Genomic DNA, 25,784 nt, shown 5'->3' on the forward strand with positions numbered 1-25,784 from the left:
GCATCACAGTCAACTCAGGCCACACGTAATTATTAGCTGTCATTTGAACGATCACTTGTTACGTCATCGGTATTTTATGCCGCGTCCAAAACAACTGGGAACTCGGATAACTCCGACTTCCGACATCAAGACGTTCAAAGCAACTGGTAACTCGGAAAAAAACAAGCTCCGACTGAAAAAAAATCGATTTGACGGTCATCCAACTCGGGCCTCTAGACTTACGTCATGATTTGACCTCGTATTTTTCCGAGTCCCAGTTGTTGTGAATGCGGCATCAATGACAACCATCGATCACGACACATGTCACGACGAGTTGATTGATTTCCCACTAGTTGACCAACATATGAGATAAGTGACGTTGTAGACGGACACTTTGTATCTGTCTAGCATGAACACTAGATGGCAGTGTTGAGTGAATTTTGCGGATATTCATTTCAACACACTTTAGAGGTTGAATGTAGCAATTGTTTTTGCAAGAGTCAAATATACTGTATTTTCATATTACATAGCGGCTCCCTCTAATCGCTTGGAGCAGGCTAGACGGGAGTCATATTACAGGATCCCATGTATATTGTTGAGAAGAACTACAATTACTTGACATTTGCAAACATGACTAAAAAAGCCCCACATTTCATTCGTCCACTTTTTGATACACGTCCACAGTGGCGTTTTAATGGGTAATACGGGTAATTTAAGGGGCAGCCAGTGTTAATTAAAACCTTTGTTGACTGTCACATCGCTGACTGGTAGGATGAGTCAAATATGAAATATGAGGTGTCCTTCCATTCAACTACCTGAAATGAAATCACACTTGTTGAAATAATGACAAAATGATAGCTACCTTGCACATGAAATAATTATATTGATACGTGTGTAAAAACCTTCATTGAAGCAAGACAAGTGTTATATTCAAACACAGATATTGTTTGAATAACTTTACAAAGTAACTTTTTAAAATTGTTTACTTCCCATGTAGCCTATGTACAAGTAGTCAAAAAAAAAGGGGGGATACATTTTGTTACGTGAATTTAAATAAACTGCATTTCCTCAAAAATGAAGACCAATATGAACAACAATAGCCAAAAAGACCTGAAGGAAAATATGATGAAAAGGTCACATGATGTCATAGGAAAGCCATATATCGTTTTGACAAAATGATCTAGTGTAGTAGCCCATCAAGGACCTCCGGCTAACAAAGGTGTCACATAGGAACAGAGATCATTAAAGCCTTTTGCCACAACCATTTTTAGATTCCTTATTCCTGTAATAAAAAACACCACATGTTTTTCCATTTGTAGCTCTTCTACAATGAAGTACTTCAACATCTGCATCGCTTGCTGTTTGGGGTTTTAGGCTGGGTTTCTGTACACCACTTTGTGCTCTCTGCTGATATATAAATGGCTTTATAAATACATGTGATTGATTAATTGATTTATCAAGACCAAAGGTGCAGCACAAAGGATGTAAAAAAAAAATCTAAACCTGTTGAATTCAATTCTGCATTATTATGCTGCTGCATAACTCTGAAAACAAGCAAATGCTAAAAAATAATTGCCAAGCTGAAAATATGAACAATTGTAACGGTGATGATGGAGTGCTGAGTTGATACATGACTGACACACATCAGGAACTGACACTCAAGTCTACAGCTCTATCCAAAAATACATTTTGCCAAAAGATTCAAACAGAATACTTTCGAGTATTTACGTTTCTAATGTAGTTACACAAAGCCAGCATTCCTAATAATTAATGACCGTTTTAATCACGGAGGATGCGGGTAAGTATAGTATGACATTGAACCATGGACGAGATGATTTCTTTGCATGGATTTAGCTGATAATTAAGTGCAGCTCTTAGAAGAAACTAGCCAGTTAGCTAGCGCAGTTCACTTATATCAAATATATCAGATTAAAAAAATAAAATAAAAGCGAGACTCGTAACGAATGCTCATTGAAATATATCGGTGATGACACCGCCAACAAGACGATCAATATTTCCCCGAAGAAAGCGTTATTTATTTTTACACGTTTGAACGACCGCGAAATGCATTCTGGGTGTGAGAAAACTGTGTTCTGATTTTCAACGTCATCACATCTTGTCAAAACAAAGTATCCATAAAATAAACGTCTGATACCTACGACCTTACATACGTAACGTTCCGATATTGATTTGTCTACATTATAATAGGTACGACATGGCTGATCTGCTGACTTGAGATATCGTTATGATCAAGCGTCAAGGCAATATTTCTCATCACGTGACAATGGCAATCTTGGGGGTGGGCAGCACTGAGCAGCAACCTCTGCTCTGCTCAGCTCAGAAAAGAATAGACTTCACCGGAGAGCAGTGAGCAGGGGGGGTATTTTATAGGCCTTTCTTTATTATGAACATACATGTTCAACATCTGGAAACAACAGTCTGGAGCAGGGCAGTTTATATCCCCCTCTTAGATAAAATGCAGTCTGATGCCTTTGCATTTTGATGTGTTGCTGATGGAAAGGTGCTGAACCTATTACAGAAGGGGCTACCCATGACTTCATTGTCTGAGAGTGAGCTGCTGTCATATATAAAAAACATTCTGCAGAGAGACAGCTATGTGCTAATCTGTCACCATACCCACCACCCAGGTAGGTAATAATCTATTGTTCAGGTGTTGGTTGATGAATTGTCTGAATCTGGGGTTTGGGTTGATGACTTTATAGGTACAGGCCCGGGCCTTGTGAGGTTCTGTTATATAACATAAACAATAATGTGCTGTCTTTTTAAAGTAGTTAGCCTATAGTCTGCTATTTATCTTTGTAATTACTCAGAAAGAACATGGTTTTAAATAATTGCATTATGCAGGACCATGTACAAAGTGAGCCTTTGTTAAATTATTTGAGTAAGTAGCCTATCAGTATCAATTGATGACAATATCTCTACAATATGCAGACCGCACAGACCATACTAGGCCCTATTTTCTTCAAGTCAATATTTAGCCTATATTTGTCATTGGTCAAGAGAGACTTAGGAGATTTCTTGGTATCCTTTTCTTTGTGCCCTCTTCTCATATTTCTATATTTTCCTTTCCCCTCTCTGCTCTCCTTCCTGCACCAGCTGCTGCTCCCTGCCGTAGCCGAGAGAGCCTGGAGAGTCCCCTCACCCCCTTACCCTGCACATACATGCATAGACAAAAGGCCTGATTCGCCTGTCGAACACTGCCCCCTTTTTCCATGCAGCGCTCGGCTTCGTCTGGAGGGAGCAGCCTGGACTGGCTGACCTACTGCAGCCACAGAGCAGAGGCACAAGAACACTGTTTATAGGGGGCTGCCTGGCAGGATGGGGGCTGCTAGTCTGGATTGACTCTGTGTTTATGAAGCAGGCCTCAACAGGAAGATTTCTCCTCTCTTAGTGGAAAATCAGAGTCAGGGGATCACGAGGGTATGGCACAATCTCCTTTTCCTCCCCTAGTATTTGTGTGTATATATATATATCTATATATCTATATCAGATACATATATATTATATATATATATATTGTGTGTGTCTGCATGTATTGTGCCTGTGACAGGGATAGGGTGTGTGGCATCATGATGGCCCTTTGTTTTCCTTGTCATTTATCACAGACAGACGGATGGGATGCTCAATTGCCTGAGGCTACAGGGATTATCATGACAAAGATCAGCCTCTCTAGGACAGAGATTAGGGAACCATGGGCATGGAATAGAGAGGATAGAGGTGGAGAGACCCTCACCAGCTCAGCCGAGGGCTGTACTAAAACACTGGGGCTCATGCAGACAAGCAGGCCACGTATAGACCAAGGTTTTACCACTACTACTACTCTGTCATGGCTGCTTCAGCCTCCTCCCTCTCCATTTTCACCCAGCGTTGTGGCACGTCCTCATCCCAGACCAGGAATCGTAACTGTCATGACTCACATAATAAGCCATCCGGATTCAGGCGGTATTATTGTCTGTGTTTTGAGCTGTGTCCTTTTTTCCTGACATCTCGTTTTGTATCTGTAACAGAGTTAGATTTCTAACTGCGTGTGTATTTTGTCCCGTTGCACAACCCAGAGGAGGATGTTATGGTTTGTACTCTCGAGGCCTAGCTGTTTTTTTGTTGCTGGGGTAATGACCTGGATTCCAGATTTGTTTTGGACAAGGATCTCTTCAAACCTTTTGTATTTTGAACCCAGAGAACTATTACCTTTTTAATCATCTCTTATCTTTTAACCAGATGTTGTATTTCAGGTCAAAATGGTGCAGTATCAGTGCTCTGTGATCAGCCTGAGAAGTGGGCGCTAGCTGTGTCTCTTTCTGCCTGTCTGTGTGTGTGTAGCTGTACTGCAGCAGAGCAGGCTTTATGTGTGGTGACCGGAACCGGCTGAAACAGGTTTGAGCCAGCAGACAGAGGGCTGAGGAACAATGCCGGCTCTGTGCTACAGGGGGAGAGAGAGCTTCCCTGGCTGCTTAATAATGGCAGCCAAACTAGAAGGCTGTAGCCTAGCAGAGGAGGCTGCAGAAAGGCACCATCGATCCCCAGCAGTATGGTGGTGGTACAGTACACTGGGTGTGGGGGTTTAGGCTATGGGATACAGGGTGTAGGCTGTGGGATGTGGGGCAAGCAGGGCTGGCCACCTCGCTGAAGGCAGAGAGAGCAGTGCTCAGGCAGGGGAGAGGGGATGAGACTGCAACTCTGGAGGCCTGTCTCACAGCACAGGGTCATTGTCAGTCAGCTGGTGATGGTGCAGGACAGGAGGAAATGGATGACTGATCGGGAGCACACCACCTCCATCTCTCTGCCTCTTTTTGGGCCCTGCCTGCTTTGGGAAATTGATTTTTTTCTGCAGGAAAAGGGGGGGTGGTTGTTGTGCCTGACTGACTGTGTGGTAGCAGGAAGGAAGGAAGGTGGTTTTGTGACTACAGTAGTGGCTGGCTGGGGACAGGCTGGCTACAGATCACAGGGTGAGGACTGTTTCATGTTTCTTTCTACTGCTGTGTTTCCTAATGTGAGTTACTCTGTAGGTAGATGTACTGTATGTGCACTTGAAAGGGGTGGTGGTGAGAACAGCATATACATGAAACTGGGGTTAATATAGCTGGGCGTCAATATGTATACAGTACAGTATTCTTCATCTCTCTGCATTAAATATCATTTTTTCTATGTCAGACAGCTTTGCTTTTATTGGCCGTATTCTTGCACTAGGCCCTGCGATTCTCTTTCCTCTGCTGCAGTTTTTCCTCAGCTCGGCAGCAGCCATCTTTCCTTTTTTTCTGATGCAGCTTTTCCTCACCTCAGCTCGGCAGCAGCCATTCCTTTTCTCCAATCTCCAAATCTGTTTCTGTCTCTCTCGCTCTCTCTCGTTCTCTACTTTTCTTGTTCTGTTCACTACTGCCTGGTTATCTCATTGTCTGCAGCTGAGAGAGGAGGCCATTTCACTGGTGGTTTAGCAGGGAGGAGACTGGGGAGTGCAGATGTTAATAGGTGAAATGGATGTGGCCGGGGCTGCAGTGCAGTGTGCAGACTGATCTGTCATCCATTTTAATGAGGAGGCAGCAAGCATTCAGGCAGCCCTCCTTGGCTACATGCTACGTGCAGACTGAAGAGGCAGCGCAAAGACGCACCACATGATATGATATCCGTAGCCCATTGTCTTCATCCATCACATTTCCTATGAGGATTCCTCTTGTGAAAATTCATTTCAGTACAACAACACAAAAAGCACTACTTGTTTCAGAAGCATTGTACATACATACAGTACATCCACCTCCGAACTGTCCTTGGCTATTGGGTTGTTTGAAATAAACGTATTTATAATACTTCAGATACAGGCTAATGTACATGAAGCAATTTGGCTAGTTATTAGCTATTTAGAGGACAGGCATTATCTGTCTCCATCCCATTCATAAAGTAGGTCAGAATGATAAGCTAGCTCATCTAGCGCTGAGTAGCCATGTTACTGTATACCTCTCTCATGTTTCCTTCATAAACAAACCAGCATAATCACTGGAGATATGTCATTCATTCTCTGTAAACACCTAGTGACCTTGGTCTGAAGTCATCTGACATACGTGAAAAGAAGAGAAAAATGCCCATTTGAATGAAGATCACCAAAAGTGTAGTCTGGTTTTTCCAACTGATGAGTATTCACAGAGTTTGATTTGGATGCTGGTTTTATGAGGGTCCACTGCATTTTGTTACGTTCAAATGGGCATTAGCTACTGCGATTTTAGCCTAATTCCATGGATGATGAAGTGATTGCAGTAGGAAATTAGTGGCCAGATTTGAATGTCCTGGGTCTTGAGTGGGCCTAGTTGACTACCTACCTCTGCTTTCCTTTGTTCCTCTCTAGGAGGGCTTGATTGAAGGCAGTGGTTTTCATACCTCTCCTCAGGGACCCCCACACATTTCACAATTTTGATCTAGCCTTGAACTAGCTCACCTGATTCACCTATTCAAGGACTTGATAATTAGTTGACGAGTTAAATAAGGTGTGCCAGCTGTGGAATAGTTCAAAGGCATGGAACGGCTAGAGATCCCAGAGGAGAGGTTTTTGAAAAACCCTGAATTGGGCAACTGAGAGTTGGGAGGGGAATTGGAGCAGAATGAGTTCCTACTTGTACATTAGTGGGCGATTTTCTACAACAAAAAAAGTAGTGAATTTGTATCAATGACTGTATACAGTGCCTTGCGAAAGTATTCGGCCCCCTTGAACTTTGCGACCTTTTGCCACATTTCAGGCTTCAAACATAAAGATATAAAACTGTATTTTTTTGTGAAGAATCAACAACAAGTGGGACACAATCATGAAGTGGAATGACATTTATTGGATATTTCAAACTTTTTTAACAAATCAAAAACTGAAAAATTGGGCGTGCAAAATTATTCAGCCCCCTTAAGTTAATACTTTGTAGCGCCACCTTTTGCTGTGATTACAGCTGTAAGTCGCTTGGAGTATGTCTCTATCAGTTTTGCACATCGAGAGACTGACATTTTTTCCCATTCCTCCTTGCAAAACAGCTCGAGCTCAGTGAGGTTGGATGGAGAGCATTTGTGAACAGCAGTTTTCAGTTCTTTCCACAGATTCTCGATTGGATTCAGGTCTGGACTTTGACTTGGCCATTCTAACACCTGGATATGTTTATTTTTGAACCATTCCATTGTAGATTTTGCTTTATGTTTTGGATCATTGTCTTGTTGGAAGACAAATCTCCGTCCCAATCTCAGGTCTTTTGCAGACTCCATCAGGTTTTCTTCCAGAATGGTCCTGTATTTGGCTCCATCCATCTTCCCATCAATTTTAACCATCTTCCCTGTCCCTGCTGAAGAAAAGCAGGCCCAAACCATGATGCTGCCACCACCATGTTTGACAGTGGGGATGGTGTGTTCAGGGTGATGAGCTGTGTTGCTTTTACGCCAAACATAACGTTTTGCATTGTTGCCAAAAAGTTAAATTTTGGTTTCATCTGACCAGAGCACCTTCTTCCACATGTTTGGTGTGTCTCCCAGGTGGCTTGTGGCAAACTTTAAACGACACTTTTTATGGATATCTTTAAGAAATGGCTTTCTTCTTGCCACTCTTCCATAAAGGCCAGATTTGTGCAATATACGACTGATTGTTGTCCTATGGACATAGTCTCCCACCTCAGCTGTAGATCTCTGCAGTTCATCCAGAGTGATCATGGGCCTCTTGGCTGCATCTCTGATCAGTCTTCTCCTTGTATGAGCTGAAGGTTTAGAGGGACGGCCAGGTCTTGGTAGATTTGCAGTGGTCTGATACTCCTTCCATTTCAATATTATCGCTTGCACAGTGCTCCTTGGGATGTTTAAAGCTTGGGAAATATTTTTGTATCCAAATCCGGCTTTAAACTTCTTCACAACAGTATCTCGGACCTGCCTGGTGTGTTCCTTGTTCTTCATGATGCTCTCTGCGCTTTTAACGGACCTCTGAGACTATCACAGTGCAGGTGCATTTATACGGAGACTTGATTACACACAGGTGGATTGTATTTATCATCATTAGTCATTTAGGTCAACATTGGATCATTCAGAGATCCTCACTGAACTTCTGGAGAGAGTTTGCTGCACTGAAAGTAAAGGGGCTGAATCATTTTGCACGCCCAATTTTTCACTTTTTGATTTGTTAAAAAAGTTTGAAATATCCAATAAATGTCGTTCCACTTCATGATTGTGTCCCACTTGTTGTTGATTCTTCACAAAAAAAATACAGTTTTATATCTTTGTTTGAAGCCTGAAATGTGGCAAAAGGTCGCAAAGTTCAAGGGGGCCGAATACTTTCGCAAGGCACTGTACATGAATGGACAAAGCCATCGATCTCATGACACAATGCATTCCTATGTGAAGACTCAATAGCGCATTGAAGCCAAATAAAGTCGGTATAAGATAGTGTCTCATTGGCTGCGTTTAGACAGGCAGCCCAATTCTGATTTTATGAGGATCCCCAATTACTCTTCCTGGGGTCCAAACATGAAACAAAACAAAATGCATAAAATACATAGAATATATAACACTACGTAATGCAATACGTAATGTAATACAAAATATATCAAAATGTTAGTCTCTTCACAGTGAAAGTGCTATTTTATCTGGTTTTTAAAATCTGTTTTTATTGCTAACTTGAGTTACCTGGGGTGACCGAGAGTTCCATGTACAGTACCTTCAAAAAGTATTCACACCTGTTGACTTTTTCCACATTTTGCTGTGTGACAGATTGAATTTAACATTTTATTAAATATAGATTTATTTTTTGTTGTCACTGGCCTCAATGTCCAAGTGCAATTATGTTTTTTCAAAAATGTTACAAATTTTAAATCTGAAATGTCTTGAGTCAATAAGTATGTTATGTCAAGCCTAAATTAGTTCAGATGTAAAAATGTTCTTTAAAAAGTCACATAATAAATTGTATTGACAATAATAGCATTTTAACATGAATTTTGAATGACTACTTGCACATTTTGGGGAATATTCAGAGGTGGAAACTTTCCATGGGAATTAACGGGAATATATGGGAATTAACGGCAATATATGCAAATTAATATTAATACCATTTAAATGTAGATGTTTTTTTGCATTGGATATATTTACCATATCATATGGAGACAGAAACATAAACCTTTTACCTCATCATAAGTAGACATAATTACAAATGATTAAATCCTTCCAATAGAAATTTTTAAAAACAATTTAGTTACAAATGTAACTTTAATTAAGTGAGTTGACTCTTCACATGGGATGATTTCACTGAACAACAAAAGGAAGGGAATATGAATGATCCCCAATGACCTATCGCCTCTCCCAAAAATGTTTTCAACATACATCTGTAAAATTATAGTCTAGAAACTAAAGCTTTGGTTGTCCTCCTCTCAGGCTTCCATGTCTTCTCCCTGGACCTCCTCTATGTCCACCTCTTGAACATCAGACTCTGAGGCCTCATCTTCACTGTCACTTTCCAACCTGGTTGAGGATAGCTCGTTGTCAGGCTCAAAAAGCCTCAAATTTCCCGGATGGCCACCAATTTTTCAGCCCTTGTATTGGTCAGCCTATTGCCTGCTTTGGTATGTGTGTTCCCAAACAAGGACCAGTTGCACTCTGAGGCGGCTGATGTTGGTGGGATTTGGAGGATGATGGAGGCAACAGGGGAAAGAGCCTCAGATCCACAAAGTCCCTTCCACCAGGTGGCTGACGAGATATGTTGGCATAACTGCCATACTGCATCTCCATCCCAAAGCCCTTGCTTGTAAGTGTACTACGCCAGATGCCAAGAACCTTGCCCTCATCCAGGCCAAAGTGGCGAGACACGGTAGTGATGACACCATAGGCCTTGTTGATCTTTGCACCATACACAATGCTCTTGCCAGCATATTTGGGGTCCAACGTGTACGCTGTGGTGTGTATGGGCTTCAGGCAGAAGTCGTCACGCTTTTTGATGTATTTCAGAACATTCAGAAATCTCTTCCAATGCACATTGTCTGTGAGCACCAGAGGTGAACCAGTTGCATACACAGCTTGAGCAAGACATTCATCAGCATTTCTCTGACTACGTTCCTCCATTGAGGAAAAAGAACTTGAGCTGTTGCTATCGATAAGGTGTCTGATTCATCCTTTTCACCTCGAAAAGAAGTAGAGGGACTTTTGTCAGAGGTTGTGAGCGCTGAGGGAACTTTATGCACATGATTTAGCACAGTATTTGCAAATGTACACAATTTTTCCTTCTACATTAGCTGCAGTGAAATGTCTCCACACATCAGATAATGCCTGTGGCATTTTCCTGTAAAGATTATAAAAAAAACAAGTAAAAAACCCAAATACAATTCCATGTACAGATAAATAGTTAAGCAGTTAGAAGAAACAACTCCTTTGTAAGATAAATGTCTTAAAATGAAACATGTATGGAAACAGGTGAATTAACACTCCTCAGTTAGCAGGCTCAAGCAAGCTAAAACCCACATGGTAGCAAAAACAAACTAGCAGAAATTGTTAACAAGTTATAAATTATTTAAACACACTTTGCTGTAGGCTACTGTTTACTAGTTAACAAAAAATAATGTATGTCGTATAAAATATATTCACCCCACCCAGTATTGTAATCAAAACTTACCAGAAAGCATGTAGTCCTTGGCTCAGAGAGTGTAATAGTATGGGCTCAATAGCATCTCATTAGTGTGCAAGATCTTAAGAATCAGCTGTACATGTGATGGAAGAATGCACTGTGCATGCAGAGGGTTACAATTCCATTGAATTGAGGATAGTTTAACCAAAATATGCCACAAGACCTAGAATTGCCTTGTGTATCCCACAAAAAACGGTTCACTGTTATAAGCTAACTTTTTTTGATGAATTTAAGCAAAATTCTCCAAATTCCAGGGCTTAAGTTGCCATGGAAATTTACCGGACTGTGTCTGCCTTTTTTCAACCCTATTTGTACCCCATAAATATAATGATCTGTAAGGTCCCTCAGTCGAGCAGTGCATTTTAAACACAGATTCAACCACAAAGACCAGGGAGGTTTTCCAATGCCTCGCAAAGAAGGGCACATATTGGTAGATGAAAAAAAAAACAGACATTGAATTTCCCTTTTAGCATGGTGAAGTTATTAATTACACTTTGAATGGTGTATCAGCACCCAGTCACTACAAAGGTTCAGGCGGCCTTCCTAACTCAGTTGCCCGGAGAGAAAGGAAACCACTCAGGGATTTCACAGTGAGGGCAATGGTGACTTATGGATGTGATAGGAGAAAACTGAGGAGTAACTACAATATTGTAGTACTAACCACAACCACAATACTAACCTAATTGACCGAGGGGAAAAGAAGGAAGCCTGTACAGAATAAAAAATATTCCAAAACATGCATCCTGTTTGCAACAAGGCACTAAAGTAATACTGAAAAGCAATTCACTTTTTGTCCTAAATACAAAGTGTTATGTTTGGTGGAAATACAATATAACACATTACTGAGTACCACTCTCCATATTTTCAAGCATAGTGGTGACTGTATCATGTTAGGTGTATGTGTGTAATCAATAAAGACTGGGGAGTTTTTTTAGGATGAAAAAGAAACGGAATGGAGCGATATCATAACCGCCATCGATAAGAGACAATACTGTACTGTGCAGCTGTATTCATCGACCTGGCCAAGGCTTTCGACTCTATCACTCACCACATTCTTATCGGCAGACTCAACAGCCTTGGTTTCTCAAATAACTGCCTCGCCTGGTTCACCAACTACTTCTCAGACAGAGTTCAGTGTGTCAAATCGGGGGCCTGCTGTCCAGACCTCTGGCAGGCTCTATGGGGGTGCCACAGGGTTCAATTCTCAGGCCGACTCTTTTCTCTGTATACATCAATGATGTCGCTCTTGCTGCTGGTGATTCTCTAACCTGCTACATTTAGTTATCCTAACCTGCTACATTTAGTTATACTAACCTGCTACATTTAGTTATCCTAACCTGCTACATTTAGTTATACTAACCTGCTACATTTAGTTATACTAACCTGCTACATTTAGTTATACTAACCTGCTACATTTAGTTATCCTAACCTGCTACATTTAGATATCCTAACCTGCTACATTTAGTTATACTAACCTGCTACATTTAGTTATACTAACCTGCTACATTTAGTTATCCTAACCTGCTAGCGTAGCACCCTTTATTATCGGCGTATTCAACAGCGTTTAAGAAATATATTACCTTCAACAGTGTTATCTCGTGATCGAGCTATAAATATTTTGTGATTATTGGTGTCGTAAAAATGTTAGCTAACGGGTTAGTGATTAGCATGTTTGACATTTCAGTGGAAATACTACTACTACTGTATCAGCTTTTTGATATGCGGTTTAGCAAAGATAAACCTCCCGTATTATTGGCATACAGTCTCCAGTTAATGGACACCTTACTATTTTGTTCAATTACAAGATATATCCATTTCATTTTGTTAAAAAAAGAGACACCAACCTCGTGTCCGAAGTTTTTACTAGATAGTTGGCTAGCTTTTCAGTAAAAAAACAAGACTTGCCTGTCAACTTTTCATTGCGTAGCCTGGTTCTTCACATCTTCTTCAGTGTTGTAACCAAATAAAGTCTTGTTTATTTTACAGATTAATCTTATGTTTTGAGAAAGTAGATACTAACATATAAATAACTATGAATAATTCAGGTAAAAAGTTGGACTTTTTTTTAAACCTTTATTTAACCAGGCAAGTCAGTTAAGAACAAATTCTTATTTTCAATGATGGCCTAGGAACAGTGGGTTAACTGCCTGTTCAGGGGCAGAACAACAGATTTGTACCTTGTCAGCTCGGGGATTTGAATTTGCAACCTTCCGGTTACTAGTCCAATGCTCTAACCACTAGGCTACCCTGCCGCCCCATTAAATGATGTGTGGTCTGTCGCGCAGTTGAATTTGACAATATACAGCGTGTCCCACAAAATGAGTTTGTGTATTAATTTGTGTACTAGCTAACTAGTTGTATTTTTTCGTTATATCTCTTCCAGGTTCTTGCATCATCACATCAAAAACATGGGCGATATGAAGACCCCAGACTTTGACGACCTCCTGGCAGCCTTTGACATCCCAGACATGGTAGACCCGAAGACAGCCATAGAGTCAGGCCACGAGGACCCCCACGATGGCCAGCTGAAACACCCCAGCGTCCCCCACGAGGACCCTCATGATGGCCAGCTCAAACACCCAAGCGTCCCCCACGAGGACGAGGCACACACCCCCTCTGGAGCTCCAGACGTGGGCGTCAGCGTCATCGTCAAGAATGTCCACAAAATGGACGCCGGCGGTGAAGAACACACACGACCAGAGGAGGTGGTTCAGGCTGACCCCACCACCATGGTGAACCACAATGGGCTTCATAACGGGTACCTGTCAATGTCACCTAACGACCGGTACAGTAAGAACAACGGAGCCGAAAAGGTTCTGAGAGATGTGGAGGCTCATCATGGATTGGCTATCACCTCCAACTTCATCTCCCACTCTACTTTTAACCAGTTCAGTCCCATTTCCAGCGCTGAGGAGTTTGACGATGACGATAAGATTGAAGTTGATGACTCTCTGGACAGGGTCAAGCAGAGCACCCTGCCATTTTTTAGGACAAACCCTCTGACAGAACCACCTGCCAAGAGAGAGGAGGAGCTGACCACAAAAGCCGTACTGGCAGACTCCCATAGCACGGCCAAACCTGCGAACAAGTCTAATGGAGACTGCGACAAATCAAAACTTGATAAAAACAACAACAAGACTTTGGTCACCGTTAGTCTGAACCTTTACGAGTCCTCTAAATCAAGGAAACTTGAAGAAGAGAAAGCCAAAGAGACAACGGCCCCTCGCACCCAGGAGGGGTCGGGGAGGGAGGCTGGGGAGCCCTGTGTCCAGGCTGTGTCCACCAGTCTCTCGCAGGCCAAACAAGCCAATTCATCAGCCAAACTTTCCTCCTGCATTGCTGCTATTGCAGCTCTCAGTGCTAAGAAAGCCACAGTATCAGACACCACTAACTCTGTAGTTTCTGAGTCCCCCACTACCACCCAGAGAGACTCATTTACCACCATCCCTGACATCCACACCCAGAGGGAAGCACCCAAGGAGGCCAAGGAGAGGGAGAGCCCCAGGGACCTGGTCCCGGAGAAGCCCCCAGACCAGGAGTCCCCCTCAGCTCTGGAGGTATGGATTGTGTATAAGTCAAGTGTGTAAATGTTTTACTGTACTGTCTACTTGTATACATCAGTACTATGTGTCTAAGACTAACCTCTAGGAAGGGTTAGATGCTCCATTAACGACTACGGTAACATTTATGTTATGCAGTCTGTCCACAATAGATTAGTCCCAGACAAATTTCCGCCCGGGACAAAAAAGTTCATCCTATCCTATTCTATCCTATCCTAGTTGGCCAGGAGGCTGCAGTCCAAACAGCCAGAGGGCCCCGGCAGCCCAACCACCAGCGAGGACAGCAGTAGAGGCTCTGGTTCCCCCTCCTCCTCCCCGTCCACACCCGTCATCCCAAAGGTCCGGATCAAAACCATTAAGACCTCCTCTGGCCAGATCAAACGCACCGTCACCAGAGTGCTGCCGTTGGCCCAGGTAGAGTCAGACCCTGAACGCCTGAAGAGAGGGTCTTCAATCATGGTCTCCTCCTTCCTGTCCTCCCCGAACTCGACGCGGACTTCCTCCCTGCCCACCACCACCCCAGGTGTTGCCATGGAGATCAACAAGCAGATGACCATCAAACCTGTGGCCACTGCTTTCCTCCCTGTGTCGGCAGTCAAGACAGCGGGTTCCCAGGTAACCAACCTTTTTCTTTGTACAGTGCCCTCTGTAAGTATTGGGACAGTGACTGTTTTGTTTTGGCTCTGCACTCCAGCAGTTTGGATTTGAAATCAAACAATGACTAAGAGGTTAAAATGCAGACTTAAAATGAATGAATCGTTAAAAATGATGTGTGAGAAGTTATAGATGCACCAATACCATTACAATAACAGGGGAGGTTTGCATCTTTGGGGGGTATGACATTTGTGCGTCTGTAACTTTCTCACTCATCATTAAATGGAAACTGTAATCTGGACACTGACTGTAGGTCTATGAATTTTCTTTCAGAATCTTGAGAGAATGCAAATGCACAGTTAGGGATAGTTTGTAGAGGTGCTTCTGACGAATAGGAGTAGTAGGAAGGATCGGAGAACCAATGTGCAGCGTGGTACGTGTTCATATTGCTTACTTTTAATAGAACACTGAAAAGTACAAAATAACAACGTGAATAAATTAAATAAACAAAACTGTGTGGAACAAACACTGACACGGAAAATAATCACCCAGAACTCAAAGGTGAAACCAGGCTACCTAAGTATGGTTCTCAATCAGAGACAACCAGGCTACCTAAGTATGGTTCTCAATCAGAGACAACCAGGCTACCTAAGTATGGTTCTCAATCAGGGACAACCAGGCTACCTAAGTATGGTTCTCAATCAGGGACAACCAGGCTACCTAAGTATGGTTCTCAATCAGGGACAACCAGGCTACCTAAATATGGTTCTCAATCAGAGACAACCAGGCTACCTAAGTATGGTTCTCAATCAGAGACAACCAGGCTACCTAAATATGGTTCTCAATCAGAGACAACCAGGCTACCTAAGTATGGTTCTCAATCAGAGACAACCAGGCTACCTAAGTATGGTTCTCAATCAGAGACAACCAGGCTACCTAAGTATGGTTCTCAATCAGGAACAACCAGGCTACCTAAGTATGGTTCTCAATCAGAGACAACCAGGCTACCTAAGTATGGTTCTCAATCAGAGACAACCAGGCTACCTAAGTATGGTTCTCAATCAGAGACAACGAATGACAGCTGCCTCTGATTGAGAACCATACCAGGCCAAACACAGAAATCCCAAATCATAGAAAAAGGAACATAGACAACCCACCCAACTCACGCCCGACCATACTAAAACAAAGACATAACAAAAGAACTACGGTCAGAACGTGACAGGTGCTGTCTTTTATCAGCGTCATTAAAGCTGATAGTATTTCAACCACATCCATATGCATCCAAGCTGAACTGAAATCTAATGAGACACAATTTGGGCTGTTTACACAGCTTTCTATTAGCTTACATCCGGTCAATCAGATGTCATTTGGAAATTTTGCACAGAAAAACTTCCCCATATTTGGGGAGAGTTATTGCGTTTTCTCCCCAGTCCCCAGAGATGACATAGAACAAAGCACAGACCCCTGAGTGGCCCCTGTGTTGATGGATGTGTTGACTACTACTTTAATACAGTGTTAGTGTTTGTCCCAATACTTTCGCTACTCTTAAATTGGGGGACTAGTTTAGGGAACAAAATGGTTCACCCGATATGGATGAAAATATCCTCAAATTAAATCTGACAGTCTGCACTTTAACCTCATATTTTGTAGTATATAGCCAAATAAGAAACAATGCTTCACTGTCCCAATAATTATGGAGGTCACTGTATATGGGAGTGTTTGAACTTGGTCTTTTACCAAATAGGGCTATCTTCTGTTTACCACCCCTACCTTGACTCAACACAACTGACTGACTCAAACGCATTAAGAAGGAAAGAAATTCCACAAATGAACTTTTAACAAGGCACACCTGTTAATTGAAATGCATTCCAGGTGACTACCTCATGAAGATGGTTGAGAGAATGCCAAGAATGTGCAAAGCTGTCATCAAGTCAAAGGGTGGCTACTTTGAAGAATCTCCAATATAAAATATATTTTGATTTGTTTAACACTTTTTTGGTTGCTACATGATTCCATGTGTTATTTCATAGTTTTGATGTCTTTACTATTATTCTACAATGTAGAAAATAGTTTTAAAAAATAAAGAAAATCCATGAATGAGTAGGTGTGTCCAAACTTTTGACCAGTACTCTCTCTCTCTATATATATACAGTTGAAGTTGGAAGTTTACATACACTTAAGTTGGAGTCATTAAAACTTGTTTTTCAAACCCTCCACAAATTTCTTGTTAACAAATGATAGTTTTGGCAAGTTGTTTAGGACATCTACTGTATGACACAAGTCATTTTTCTAACAATGGTTTATAGTCAGATTATTTCTCTTATAATTCACTGTATCACAATTCCAGTGGGTCAGAAGTTTACATACACTAAGTTGACTGTGCCTTTAAACAGCTTGGAAAATTCCAGAAAATTATGTCATGGCTTTAGAAGCTTCTGATAGCCTAATTGACAAACGCATGAAGGTACCACGTTCATCTGTACAAACAACAGTACGCAAGTATAAACACCATGGGACCACGCAGCCGTCATACCGCTCAGGAAGGAGATGCGTTCTCCTAGATGCGTCTCCTAGAGATGAAAGTACTTTGGTGCGAAAAGTACAAATCAATTCCAGGACAGCAGCAAAGGACCCTGTGAAGATGCTGAGGAAACAGGTACAAAAGTATCTATATCCACAGTAAAACGAGTCCTATATCGACATAATCTGAAAGGCCACTCAGCAAGAAAGAAGCCACTGCTCCAAAACTGCTACATAAGAAAAATGTTAGCACAGCTGAAAACTGTTGTTCTAATTAAAGAAGCAATAAAACTGGCCTTCTTTAGACTAGTTGATTTTTCTGGAGCATCAGCATTTGTGGGTTTGATTACAGGCTCAAATTGTCAGAAACAAATAACTTTCTTCGGATACTGGTCAGTCTATTCTTGTACTGAGAAATGAAGGCTATTCCATGCGAGAAATTGCCAAGAAACTGAAGATCTCATACAACGCTGTGTACTACTCCCTTCACAGAACAGCACAAATTGTCTCTAACCAGAATAGAAAGAGGAGTGGGCGGCCCCAGTGCACAACTGAGCAAGAGGACAAGTACATTAGAGTGTCTAGTTTGAGAAACAGACGCCTCACAAGCAGCTTCATTTAATAGTACCTGCGAAACACCAGTCTCAACGTCAACAGTGAAGAGGCAACTCTGGGATGCTGGCCTTCTAGGCAGAGTTGCAAAGAAAAAGCCATATCTCAGACTGGCCAATAAAAGATTAAGATGGGCAAAAGAACACAGACACTGGGCAGAGGAAGATTGGAAAAAAGTGTTATGGTCAGACGGATCTAAGTTTGAGGTGTTCGGATCACAAAGAATAACATTCGTGAGACGCAGAAAAAATGAAAAGATGCTGAAGGAGTGCTTGATGCCATCTGTAAAGCATGGTGGAGGCATTGTGATGGTCTGGGGGTGATGGTCCGGGGTGATGGTCTGGGGTGATGGTCTGGGGGTGATGGTCTGGGGGTGATGGTCTGGGGGTGATGGTCCGGGGGTGATGGTCCGGGGGTGATGGTCCGGGGGTGATGGTCCGGGGGTGATGGTCTGGGGGTGATGGTCTGGGGGTGCTTTGGTGGTGGTAAAGTGGGAGATTTGTACAGGGTAAAAAGGGATCTTTAAGAAGGAAGGCTATCACTCCATTTTGCCACGTCATGCCATACCCTGTGGAAAAGCGCTTATTTGGAGCCAATTTCCTCCTACAACAGGACAATTACCCAAAGCACAGCTCCAAACTATGCAAGAACTATTTAGGGAAGAAGCAGTCAGCTGGTATTCTGTCTATAATGGAGTGGCCCGCACAGTCACCGGATCTCAACCCTATTGAGTTGTTGTGGGAGCAGCTTGACCGTATGGTACATAAGAAGTGCCCATCAAGCCAATCCAATTTGTGGGAGGTGCTTCAGGAAGCATGGGGTGAAATCTTTTCAGATTACCTCAACAAATTGACAACTAGAATGCCAAAGGTCTGCAAGGCTGTAATTGCTCCAAATTCTTTGACGAAAGCAAAGTTTGAAGGACACAATTATTATTTCAATTAAAAGTCATTATTTATAACCTTGTCAACATTTTGACTATATTTCCTATTCATTTTGCAACTCATTTCATGTATGTTTTCATGGAAAACAAGGACAGCCGCACCAATGTGTCGGAGGAAACACCGTGCACCTGGCAACCTTGGTTAGCACGCACTGCATTTCAATGTTAGTCTACATATGACAAATACAATTGTATTTCCCATCCTCTCCTCCCCCTATTCAGGTCATTAACCTAAAGCTGGCCAACAACACCATGGTCAAAGCCACAGTGATCCCGCTGCGTCGGTACAGAGTGCCAGCAGCGCCATCCTCAAAGCTGCCAACGCCATCCATCAACAACAACAGCAGACTGTCATGGTGCCCGCATCCAGCCTGGCAAACGCCAAACTCACCGTGCCAAAGACTGTCCACCTCACCAACCTCAACCTACTCCCCCTGACCAAGGCCACCTCTGTGTCTGAGCTCCACCAGGTTTGGTTTATTAACCTCATTTTGTACATCAGAACTAATCTTCTATGCTAACACGCTATAGACAACAAAATATAACATCATACAGTAATAATGAAATAAACATGAGGAACATGAGTAATAATAACAACAATAAATCCCTAACATTTCATTCAGTAACTCCTTGAATGTCTGTTCGTTTCACCAGGTGCTGTCCAGCTCCAAGCCCCAGGGGCAGCAGCCGGTGAAGCAAGCCCTGCTGGCTGCCCAGGCCCAGAAGAAGGGTGTCTCTAGAGTCCAGGTGTTAGCCAGCTCCCAGAGTTCTGTAGTGGAGGCCTTCAATAAGGTCCTGAGCAGCATCAACCCCGTCCCAGTCTACGTCCCCAACCTCAGCCCCCCCTCGGCCGCCTGTATCTCCCTACCCTCCCGGGGCTATAGGTAAAATGCTAGCTAGCTATATAGCATTTTAATTGTTTCTTCCTATTTTATACAGTGTCCTTGGGCTTCTTGAAATGCAGTTTATATAATATATATGTTCGAATGAATGTATATTCATTTATATTTGTAAGTCGCTCTGGATAAGAGCGTCTGCTAAATGACTTAAATGTAAATGTAAATGTATATTATTATTTACAGGTGCCTGGAGTGCGGTGACTCGTTTGCCCTGGAGAGAAGCCTGAGCCAGCATTACGACCGTCGCAGTGTCCGCATCGAGGTCACCTGCAACCACTGTGTCAAGAACCTGGTCTTCTACAACAAGTGCAGTCTGCTCTCCCACGCCCGGGGACACAAAGACAAAGGTGACTTTTCTTCAAATATGAAATGCCTAAAGCGTTCACTGCCGTTGATACTCTGCAATGCTTCTAAATTGAGACTAATAAAACCTCTTATCTCCTCTTGTCCTTTCCTCTCTCTTCCTCTTGTCTTCTTCCTCTCCTTTTGTCTCCTCTCCTCTTGTCTTCTAACCTCGTCTCTTCTTCTCTTCTCCTCAAAGGGGTGGTTATGCAGTGTTCCCACCTCATCCTCAAGCCCATCCCTACAGACCAGATGATCACTACATCACCTCCGCTATCCTCCACCACCACCGCTGGATCTACCTACAGCTCCACCGGCCACTACCCAGGAAGGGTGCTGGTACTCAGGCCCAGGCAGCGGTGATCTGTGCCCCCCAACGCCCCTCCGGTTGCTGCCATGCCCCTGGATGAGGATGTGTCCCGGCTCTGCAGAACCAGTCTGAAGTGTTTAGAGTGCAGTGAGATGTTCCTGGATGAGAACTCTCTAGCAATGCACTATCAGCAGGCGCCAGAGTCCAGCGGACAGGTGTGTATGTGTGGTTACTGTGTCTATGTCTATAAGCGGGTGTTGAGTGATTGTTTTCTTGCTCTTTTTAAACTTCCCTTGTCTATTGTGTATTTCACACCCACTGTGTCACACCCACTGTGTCACACCCACTGTGTCACCACTTCTAATCAACACTCCCTTTTACAATCCATCCATCACTCCCTTTTGAATAATATATCATGAATAAAATATATATATATTAAAGCTGGAATCCTTTATGGTAAATGAACCACGTCCATCTGTCATATTACAACAAAGAAGTTACTGCAAACAGAGAATGTGTCCCCTCCCCCCCCACCCTGACATCATTGCACGCCTCGACAGAAGAGCTTAATATGTACTGCCTCGTTTTCACCATGCTACATGACGCTCCTCAGCTCAGCCACAACAACAATAACAACGGTGGTGGGGCGGCCAGTGGCGCTGTTTCCCTGCAGATGCCATCTTTAATGGCATTGTGTTTTGTCATCATATCATCCCTTTATAGCACCAGCTAATGATGTAAATTGTCAAATGTTATGTTAATTTAACTCCATTATTGAACCAACTCTCAAAGATTGCATTCCTTCTAGAGAATTATAATACCGTTTTGTGTATTTCTGTCTCTGTTTACGTCTGTAGAAAACCTGCACAATCTGCCAAATGCTACTACCTAACGTGTGCAGCTTTGCGTCGCACCAACGGATCCATCAGCACAAGTCTCCCTACATCTGCCCTGAGTGTGGGGCTATCTGTCGCTCAATCCACTTCCAGTCCCATGTGACCAGGAACTGTCTGCACTACACCCGCAGGGTGGGCTACCGGTTAGTCTGACATTGCTTCCTGCCTGAACAGGAAACACTTCTGTCTAGCTTGTTACCACGGTTCTTCTTCTTCTCTAGAGATTTTCTTTAGGAGCAGTCAGATGACTTTTGTTTAAAAGGTCCACTCACTCAGGTAGACGTAGCAATATGACGCCATACAGAAAGGCAACTTTCTTCCTACAGAAATCAACAGCAACGAGACCCCCAATATCGGCTCTTCCCAATGTGGAGGGTGCATACTTGGAAGAGGCAATACTGTAGTTCTTTGATAATGTCACCTTTAAGTCTCCACACTGAAAATTATTTATTTCACCTATCAATGTGCCGCTTGCTAATCACAGTAATTACAATGTCAGTTGATTTTGTAACTTGCATTGAGTATCAAAATCATCCAAAGTGTTGAGTTAAAAGGTCCTGTATATTTTTGTTTTATATATATACAGTGAGCACCATCCTTATTTTGTTATTTTGGTTCTGTACTCTGTTATTTTGGTTCTGTACTCTGTACTCTGTTATTTTGGTTCTGTACTCTAGCACTTTGAGTTTGAAAGGATACAATGAGGGTGATGTGCAGACTGTCAGCTTTAATTTGAGGGTATTTTCATACATATCGGATGAACCATTTAGAAATGACAGCACTTTTTGTACATAGTCTCCCCCATTTTAAGGTACTACAAGTATTTGTTGAATTGGCTTCACAGATGTGTGTCGTTAGACAGGTGTATTCATTTGTGTCGTTAGTGAATGCAGGAGAGCTGTTGATGAAGAGTATTGATTCTAGACTTTGCTGTTGCCTTTGGAGGTTGTTGTTGGGGTGTGACAACATGAGGAAGACAGCAGTGTCGATGCAAATGAAGCTGGCCGTCATAAGGCTCAGAAAGGAACATCAATCAATCAGGAACATTGCAAAAACCCTGGGCATCCCCAAGTTAACAGTTTGGTTCATCATTAACAAGATAAAAACAACCGGTGAACTCAATTATGTCAAAGACCTGGTAGACTGAGGAAGACCACTGAGAATACTCTCGATGGTGTAGAAACCCCCCTGACAACACCCCAACAGATCAGAAACACTCTCCTGGATGCAGGTGTAGATGTGTCAAAGTCTACCATACGTAGAAGACTACACCACCAAGACTACAGAGGGTACACTACAAAGATACAAACCACTGATAAGCCTGAAGAACAGAAAGGCCAGATTACAGTTTGCTAAAAAGCACCTAAAAGAGCCCCAAGATTTTTGGAAACAAGTATTGTGGACAGATGAGACAAAGATGAACATGTACCAGAGTGATGGAAAGTGTGGAGGAAAAAAAGACATGCCCATGATCCAAAGCATATCACCTCATCCATGAAACATGGTGGAGGGGGTGTTATGGCTTGGGCCTGTATGGCTGCCAGGGGAACAGGATATGGCTGCCAGGGAAACAGGCTATTGCTGCCAGGGAAACAGGATATGGCTGCCAGGGAAACAGGCTATGGCTGCTAGGGAAACAGGCTATGGCTGCTAGGGAAACAGGCTATTGCTGCCAGGGAAACAGGCTATGGCTGCTAGGGAAACGGGCTATGGCTGCTAGGGAAACAGGCTATGGCTGCTAGGGAAACAGGCTCACTTGTCTTCATCGATGATGTGACTGTAGATAGAAGTAGAACAATTAATTCTGAAGTCTATTTTATCTGCTCAGATAAAACCAAATGCCTTCAAACTCATTGGACGGCACTTCATCACGCAACAAGACAATGACCCTAAACATACTGCTAGAACAACGAAGGGGTATTGATGGCCAAAAAGTGGAGAATCCTTGACTGGCCAAGTCAATCACCGGATCTGAATCCAATTGAACATGCATTTTACGTGCTGAAGAGGAGACTGAAGTCAATAAGGAACTGAAGATGGCTGCAGTACAGGCCTGGCAGAGCATCACCAGGGAAGATACCCAGCGTCTGGTGATGTGCGACCAAATATTAACAATGATTACTTTATTCTACATTATGTTCAACTGTCCAATGTTTTTTGATGCTCGAAAATGGGGGGGACCATGTACAAAAGTTTCTATAAATTCTAAACGTTTCATCCGATATGTATGAAAATACCCTCAAATTAAAGCTGACAGTATGCACTTCACCCTCATTGCCATTGTATCCTTTCAAACTCAAAGTACAGAACCAAAATAACAGAAAAATGGTCACTGTCCAACGAATTCTGGTGCTCACTGTATGTATGTATGTTTTTATTTCCCCCCTCTCTCTCTCTCTCTCCAGCTGTGTGCATTGTAGCGTCATCTACTCTGACGTGGCTGCTCTGAAGACTCACATCCAGAGCTCTCACTGTGAGATCTTTTACAAGTGTCCCATCTGCCCCATGGCCTTCAAGTCTGCTCCTGGCACACACTCACACGCACGCACACAGCACCCTGGGGTCAAGATAGGAGAGCCCAAGTAAGTCTCTTCAGATTCTCACAACCCATTATTCATGTGATCTAGTATAGTCTAGTCTAGTCTAGTCTAGTCTAGTAAAGTATTTATCTAAACTTAATATTATCCTAGAAAGTTTTCGTTCTATGTTGAAGACCTTTGTCTTCTATTTAATAGAATATACGATATTATTGTTCTATTCTACTGTATGCTGTTCTATCATTGATTGGAAAGGTGACACCAACATCCTCAGTTGTTTAACACAAATTAATTCTGCTTCAATGAGGGAAAGTTATCCGATATCCATATCCAAGTCATGTTCCTGTCAGAACCGTCTTCATTTTCAACGTTGAATGGGTTTGCGTTTAATGTTATTAGACACAGTAGCTTTAACTGAGTGTTTTTCCAGCACCCTGACCTTTTCCTAACACCGTCAACACACTCTAATGAACACACACACACGCACACTGATGACTGAACCTGTTCAGGAGCAGGTGCCAGGTGGTCTCTCAGACAAACAGACAGACAGACAGGTACACACACACACACACACACACACACACACACACACACACACACACACACACACACACACACACAGACAGACAGACAGACCAGACCAGACCAGACCAGACCAGACCAGACCAGACCAGACCAGACAGACAGAGACCAGAACAGAACAGAACAGACAGACAGAACAGACAGACAGTGTGCTGCCAGGTTCTGTGATAGACCTTTTGAACTGACGGATTGATTTGAAATAAATCATTAACTCCTATTATGGACATTAACATTATTAAGTGTATTCATGGACATGAATAGGTACTGTTGTCGTATACAATGCATTAGTACAATTGAAAAAAATCATTGTTATTAGATAACATTGATTTTATTCCTTTTCTGTATACAGGATTTATTGAAACTCATTCATTTTTATCAAGCCACATGTCTCTCAGAGTGGAATATGTTGTTAAAACATTCTTTGTGTTGTCTTCCAGGTTGATCTACAAGTGTTCCATGTGTGACACGGTGTTCACCCAGCAGACACTGCTTCAGTCACACTTTGATCAACACATAGCCAACCAGAAGGTGTCTGTCTTCAAATGCCCAGACTGTTCCATGCACTACGCCCAGAAACAGCTCATGTTGGACCACATCAAGGTACTGTATGAAGGGGAAAAGATCTTCTTCTCTTGTGCTCGATGTGAACAAATAACTTATTTAACTTATAAAAACTTATAACAGGCACTTCTATTTTTCAGGAAATTATTCAAAATCTACTACAATGTAATGACAAGCACTTGAAATATATTTGTATAATCCTAATCAGCAAGTGATAATTATAAGTCATTGTCCTTGTGCAGTCTGTATGATTAGTTAATATGCCTGTTAGTGAACCGGAGCTGTTTGTCATCCCTGTGTAGGCGATGCATGGTACCTTAAAGACCATCGAGGTCCCCCAACCTGGGTATCAACCTGCCCCTCAGTTCCAGCCCCAACACCAACACCAACGGTCTGGACAGGGTGGACAAGAATGCCCCAACTACACCCCTGAAAAAGGCCCAGATCACCCTACCTCAGCCCCCAGAAGCCACCTGCTCCTGTCTGGACATGTGGAGATTGTGACCGTCTCTTCATCCAGAGAGGTTTCGTAGCACACGTCAGGCAGGAGCATGGCAAGGTACCGTGTAGTCTAGTTTGAATCCCAAATCAACCCTGAGCCAATACCCGTAGTACGTGTGTACAGTTGAAGTCGGAAGTTTATATACACCTTAGCCAAATACATTTAAACTCAGTTTTTCCACAAATCCTGACATTTAATCCTAGTAAAAATTCCCTGTCTTAGGTCAGTTAGGATCACCACTTTATTTTAAGAATGGGAAATGTCAATATAATAGTAGAGAGATTGATTTCTTTCAGCTTTTATTTATTTCATCA

At 42.6% G+C, this 25,784-nt stretch overlaps 2 protein-coding genes across 2 annotated transcripts; both read left to right on the top strand.

The window, feature by feature from the left end:
- The first annotated feature begins 2,326 nt into the window (after nucleotides 1-2,326).
- Nucleotides 2,327-20,488, top strand: LOC135569021 (zinc finger protein 532-like). Its single transcript, XM_065015836.1, is given in 9 exon segments — nucleotides 2,327-2,627; nucleotides 3,097-3,420; nucleotides 12,996-14,169; nucleotides 14,392-14,787; nucleotides 19,064-19,112; nucleotides 19,115-19,311; nucleotides 19,496-19,725; nucleotides 19,924-20,087; nucleotides 20,282-20,488. Coding segments are annotated over 7 exon segments (2,349 nt in total). The 5' UTR covers nucleotides 2,327-2,627; nucleotides 3,097-3,420; nucleotides 12,996-13,020; the 3' UTR covers nucleotides 20,446-20,488.
- LOC135569020 (zinc finger protein 532-like) lies at nucleotides 20,439-25,501 on the top strand. Its single transcript, XM_065015835.1, has 5 exons — nucleotides 20,439-20,607; nucleotides 21,250-21,431; nucleotides 23,694-23,870; nucleotides 24,845-25,007; nucleotides 25,271-25,501. Exons 1-5 carry the CDS (start codon nucleotides 20,479-20,481, stop codon nucleotides 25,499-25,501), a joined length of 882 nt encoding a protein of 293 aa, XP_064871907.1. The 5' UTR covers nucleotides 20,439-20,478.
- The last annotated feature ends 283 nt before the right edge of the window (nucleotides 25,502-25,784 follow it).

The sequence above is a fragment of the Oncorhynchus nerka genome, unplaced genomic scaffold (assembly GCF_034236695.1).
Source record: "Oncorhynchus nerka isolate Pitt River unplaced genomic scaffold, Oner_Uvic_2.0 unplaced_scaffold_1256, whole genome shotgun sequence".
In the NCBI taxonomy this organism is placed as follows: Eukaryota; Metazoa; Chordata; class Actinopteri; order Salmoniformes; family Salmonidae; genus Oncorhynchus; species Oncorhynchus nerka.

What these genes read in the sequence shown, in the direction of transcription:
- LOC135569020 (XM_065015835.1), top strand. Translation starts at nt 20,479, where the DNA reads ATGCCCCTGGATGAGGATGTGTCCCGGCTCTGCAGAACCAGTCTGAAG. An exon ending in CGCCAGAGTCCAGCGGACAG is followed by an intron (nt 20,608 to 21,249) that starts GTGTGTATGTGT and finishes TTACGTCTGTAG; the next exon opens with AAAACCTGCACAATCTGCCA. An exon ending in GTCAAGATAGGAGAGCCCAA is followed by an intron (nt 23,871 to 24,844) that starts GTAAGTCTCTTC and finishes GTTGTCTTCCAG; the next exon opens with GTTGATCTACAAGTGTTCCA.